The sequence below is a fragment of the Otolemur garnettii genome, unplaced genomic scaffold (assembly GCF_000181295.1).
Source record: "Otolemur garnettii isolate 467f Iridium unplaced genomic scaffold, OtoGar3 scaffold00018, whole genome shotgun sequence".
Classification (NCBI taxonomy): Eukaryota; Metazoa; Chordata; class Mammalia; order Primates; family Galagidae; genus Otolemur; species Otolemur garnettii.
This window is the reverse complement of record NW_003852413.1, coordinates 11,788,687-11,794,686: the sequence shown is the minus strand read 5'-3', so window position 1 is coordinate 11,794,686 and position 6,000 is coordinate 11,788,687. Positions and strand designations below refer to the sequence as shown.

At 33.2% G+C, this 6,000-nt stretch overlaps 1 protein-coding gene across 2 annotated transcripts in view; it reads right to left on the bottom strand.

The window, feature by feature from the left end:
* The window catches only part of ABCA5 (ATP binding cassette subfamily A member 5), a 72,997-nt gene that overhangs the window by 19,821 nt on the left and 47,176 nt on the right, over positions 1 to 6,000 (bottom strand). For both annotated transcript variants that reach the window (XM_023511207.1, XM_023511208.1), the window contains 3 exons: positions 4,860 to 4,987; positions 4,328 to 4,465; positions 923 to 1,036 (listed from right to left, as the gene is read on the bottom strand). In XM_023511207.1, coding sequence (XP_023366975.1) covers positions 923 to 1,036; positions 4,328 to 4,465; positions 4,860 to 4,987 — 380 coding nt within the window. The remainder of the gene's footprint in view (positions 1 to 922; positions 1,037 to 4,327; positions 4,466 to 4,859; positions 4,988 to 6,000) is intronic.

The window sequence follows — 6,000 nt, the reverse complement described above, 5'->3', positions numbered from 1 at the left end:
AAAAAAAAAAAGAGAGAGAGAAGGCCAGGATGGCAGCTCACACCTGTAATCCTAGCAGAAGGACAGCTAGAGCACAGGATTTGGAGGTTACAGTGCACTATGATGATGCCACTGCACTCCAGCAGGGCAACAGAGAGAAAGCCTGGCTCAAAACAAATTAAAAAAAAATGACACTGAAACAAAAAGAAAAATATATATATAAATGTCCAATAAATTTTATATTTGTAGGGGGATTGTGAACTTTTATTTTCTCTATACTTTATTTCCTAAATTACTATAAAAAATGGATATTACTTTAAAATATTAAGATTCATGTAATGCTTCTATACTAAACAAATTAATGAATTTTTATTAAAATTTATAATTTATTTTTATTAAAAGTTATTAAATATCATGAAGCGTTTTATCCATCATACTCTATAAACTAATTTACAAACTTATTTCCACTGAATGAAGATCAAACACAGAGGATAAATATTTTGTCTCTACCATTCAATACATTCTAGTGTAGGTTAGAGGAGAGAGGCAAGTTAGTACACTGATTAAGTGAATAAGAATACAAAGACTACTCAGTTTCCAGATCCTCCATTTCAACAGCAAAAGTCAACCTGGGCAAGTTATACAAACACAGGAATACTCCCACATTCAGCTTAATGATCTATAAAGTGGGGAACATAAAACTTATCCCACAATGTTGTAAGGATTAGAAAAATTTTTTAAAGGATATAGCAATTGTCAAGAAATAAATATTATTCATCACAATAATAAGATTATAATAAATGCATTTATACCCCCATTTACTCCACTTACTTATTCCTAAAATAATTATATGGAGACTTGCAATCACATAAATAGGTTATTTTTTATATGACATTTCTTAGTAGCAAACAATGCCTGTGATTTTTTTTAACTGACTCATTACCTTATGATTCTCGGCATTTTCCATGGCAAAGTAAGGTGGCATTGCAGTAACAATAATTCCAAGCAAAGCAGTTTGAAAATATAGCTCAATTTTAAGAACTATGTCAGTAATTTCCTGGAAAACAATCACAGAATAAAAAAACAGAACTGAGAATCATTTTATATCATCTTAGCATATCCTAAAAGAATATAAAAACCTTAGAAAGAACACATCAGAATATCTATCTTAGGCATAGTCTGTGAAAGAAAGGGTAGAAAATTTATTAACAGAGAAGATGGTGGTAGACTATAGTACCAACTCTGCTGCTTATTAAACAGCTATTTGATTCTGAGCAAAACACTGTACTTCCATTTTATTATCTACAACACAGAATAATCTGGCATATAACTTGAGTTACACCTAAACATCCTAAACATTTTTTATGTTTATAAAAAATAACATAAAAGCAATCAGCATGTCCACCAATGGGCCTAAGCAGTGATAATGAATATCTGAGAATGATCTTTGTTGTTCTTTGGTTACATGGACTACAAGCCAGTTGGAATCATGGGGCCCTCCTTTTCTCCACTGGGAATAGCTATACCCTAGCTCAGCTTCCCACAGAACCAAGAATGTGTCCTAAGTAGGGAAGACTAACTCTCACAGTCCCAATTTCCTTAGCTGCCCCAAGGATTCAGATGCAGCCAGTTAACTTTTCCAGACAACCAATAAAGAGCTGGTATCCCAAATGCAGATTATTCAAAACGAAGACCACTGTATTATCCTCCACCCTCAACAAAGCCACTTTACTGCCCTTATTCTGCAAGGAGCTATACCCACAGTATAGCAAAGGTACACACACTGCACTACAGCAGGAATCATACTGTGCCTAGCAAACGGCCTGGCCCTGGCACACCTCTCCACGGGATGATGTGGAAACAGTTCATCACTGCCTTGTTGATTTTAGCCTTCTGAGTTTTCCTATTTAGCAATAAGGCCAATTACTTAATTCACACCATATGACATTATACAATTTGTCCCAAAGTATTTCTAAGTAGACAGTATCAAAAGTGAATTTAGGGCAGTGCCTGTGGCTCAAGGAGTACGGCACTGGCCCTATATACCAGGAGTGGTGGGTTCAAACCCAGCCCCGGCCAAAAACTGCAAAAAAATAAAAGAAAGAAAGTGAATTCAACTACCCAGTTGGTGTCTATACTATGTACAGGGTGGAAAAAACCCCACATATCTAGTATCTGATGTTTTCAGTGTAGTGTGGGAGTAGGGGGAACCGTGGCTTTTCCTATCTCAAATATTATCCCCATTACAGTACAGCACTTTTCACATCACACTATCATTGCTTGCTCATGGGTCTATTTCCTCCTCTATTTAGTAAGCTTCTTAGTCCCTTTTTCACTGATACATCCTAAACATTAGCAAAGTGCCTTAGTTACTGCAGGCATTGTAGAAGTGTGGTTAGTGTGTCTGAATGAATGAGTGAATTTTAAGAGAAGTAGTGATTATTGAAAATGACATGATACATCTTCCTTGAATGCATAGTAGCAAAGTACCTTTATAAACAGTTGATGAAAAGTATGGCAAGTATAGTGAACAATAATACAGAAATTTATGGTTTTATAAAAGATATAGACATGGGTAAAAAAAGAAACTCGTGAAAAGCAAAAATCAACAAAGGACTTGGCAAAATGAGTTAAAGATTCAACATGATAGGAAAAGGAATGGCAAACACATCAAGAAAAAATGTAAGTTTCAGTCAATAAAACTGATATATAATGTGTAAATAAATTAGCATTTTAATTTGAAAACAAGAATTGTGGCCCGGCAGAGGATCAACACCTGTAATCTTAGCAGTATGAGAAGCTGAATGGGTAGACTGATCGAGCTCAGGAGTTTGTGACCAGCCTCAGCAAGGGCCAGACCACAAAACTAGTTTGGCATGGTGGCAGGTGCCTGTAAGTCCCAGGTACTTGGAAGGTTGAGGTAAAATCACTTGAGCCCAAGAACTTGAGGTTGCTGCGATCTATAACGCCATAGCAGGGCTCAAGAAAAAAGCAAAAACAATTGTGAATATGTACACATAAAAACACTTACAAAGTGTACAACATGCTCAGACAACTAAATATCCATATGCAAAAGAATGAAGTTGGACTTCTTCCCTACACTATACACAAAAATTAACTGGAAATGTAACAAAGGCCCAAATACAAGTGCTATAACTATGAAACTCTGAGACAAAAACAAAAGTAAGCTTTTTTGACTTCAGCTTATGCAAAAATTTCTGAATTATGACAACAAAAGCAGAAGCAATAAAAGAAAAAAATATACATAAATTAAACTTCCTCAAAATCAAAAATCTGTACTTCAAAAGACGCTATCAAAAAAAGTGAAATGACACCAACAAACTGGTAGATAATAATTTCCAAATCTTGTATCTGATAAAGAACTTCTACCTAAAATATGTAAAGAACTTCCAATATAAAAAGACAAATAACCAAATTAAAAATTAAGCAAAGGGTAAGAACACACATTTCTCAAGATGTAAGCATATAAAAAAATTTTCAACATCATTAGCCACTAAGGAAATGCAAATCAAAATAAAAATGAGATACCTCTCATACCCATTGCTGGTGGAAATGGAAAATGAAGCAACCACTTCAGAAAACAGTTTGGCTGTTCCTCAAAATATTAAACACAGAGTTACCATATGATTCAGCAATCCCACTCCTAGATATACACCCAGAAGAAATGAGAACCTAGGCCTGTATCAAAGACTGTACTGGAATGTTCATAGCATTATTCATACTAGCCAAAAACTGAAAACAATCCAAACATCCATCAACTGATAAATGGAGAAACATAATGTGGTATTTACACATAAAAATTCCATACATTCCACACAACAGATTATTTGGCAGTAAAAATAAATAAAAGTACTGATACATGTTACAACATAGATAAATCTTCACAACAGTATGCTACGTACAAAAGGCAAACAAAAAAACCCCACATATATACGAAATGTTTAGAACAGAGTCATAAAGTAGACTATTGGTTGCCTAAAGTTGGGGACACTTATGGAAAGGGGGAAATGAGGAGTAACTAATAATAATCTAATACCTAGATTTAAGGCAAATTACCTTGATTTTTTTTAATGGTTACTACAAAAAATATTTATGTTTTATAAAAATGTATGTACCAAAAAAAGAACTTCCTCAATTCTGAAGCAAACTAATGCTGGGAAATCCTGAACACCTTCATGTAAATCATCTCCCACTCAAGTTTTAAGAAGACTAGAATAAATTGCAATATTAATTTCTACAGATTTTGTTATTATTGACTGGCTTTTAAAAGATACCATTATATCTATGATATACATATTAAATTTTATCTATATCTATCTTTGCTTACTTGAAAGAATGGGGTACTCCAGATCTCGATGGTTTCATTCACATTTAAACGATAAAGATAGTAGTTACTAATGATATTCATCAATACAGGTAAAGAATAAACCATAGTACTATTGAAAACCACTGCAAAAATATAGTCCTACAATAAGAAAGGAAGATTTATTACATACTACATAAAAATATACATATTATTGCTATTTACCAAGCTTTTCTCACCAGTTAAATCTCATTGATTATACTGAAAGGCTGCTTCAACAAATCATAGATAATCACTAACAGACAAGACAATCTGGTTTGCGTAAATATTTTGATATTTTAAATAAGTACCTAATATAAAAATAAATGTACATTCTCTATGGCTTTCCATATTGATAATCCATCAAAGCATAAAATATATCATGAACACAACTAGCTTCAGAGGTAAACCTAATTTCTAACTAATGGGGTCAATCAGCAAATCATTTATTTTAGAAGAAATACTTTAATCTTTGGTAACTCTCAAATGGTTACTCGTTCCCAGACATTAGTCTTACCTTTTCTAACTGCATCACATTTAAAGCCGCACTGTGGGGAGCAGCAGAAATATAGTCACTGTCATTAAACATTGTCACCATTATGTTCTGGTTTGTGAAAAAGCTAATAACATCACTGATATCTGAGTCTGGTATCAGAAAACAAACAAACAATAAAGAATTAGTTTAAATGAGAACTAAACATAGGATTTCAATAACATTGTGATGATCACTCTGTTTTTACAGAAATATTTTGTTTTCATTAGCTAACATGTGATTAAGAAAATTGGCTCTGGGGCTGGTCAAACTTGTTTCAAATCTGAGTTGTACCACTTAACACTATTTGTCCTTCAAGAAAGTTAGATGATTTGGGTCTCAGTTTCCTCTTTTATAAAATGGGGAAAATGAGTATATCTGCCTTCTAAGTGGTCAAGAGAACTAAATGACTGAATATAAATACAGAGTTTAGGACAAAACCTGGAACATAGGATTTCTGCAAATTTTAGCTGCTGCTGCTGCTAAAACTATTTATTCGCATTGAAAACTCAGCTATAGTACATAAAATTCAGTTAAATAGTGAAAATAAAAATCAATTTGACAATTTTAGATAACCTACTCAGCTCAGAAGAGTACAGGACAGGTGTGGTAACACCTGTGCCCAATGATGTTACTACTATTGATCTCTTATCTTTAGCGTCCAAGAGTAGCTGTGTATTCTGAGAAGACAACAATATTATAACTGAAAAAATTTATCATCTATGATACAAAGAGCTCTGCAAGAAGGGTAAAATACTACCCAATATAAACACATACAGAGGCCAGTAATTCCCAAAGGAAAGTGGTTTTATTATGAATCAGAAATGGAGCTAGGAAATCTGGAACATATAAGCAAACAACGCTAATATCACAACATAATGAAAGAGATAAACTTTGAAAATACTATTATTTCCATAGTTCAGTGAACTCAAAACAGAAATATTTGAGGTACACATATAATTCCCCCAACAAATAAAAAAGTCACAATTATCATAGTATAAGGTTCATGCAGTATTACACTTTAGCAACTTAAAGTATGTATTAAAACCAAAAATAAGAATTCTAAATGAAATTTAAAAAATTACAAAACATAACATTCACTATTCAAGAGAAATTTTCTATCACT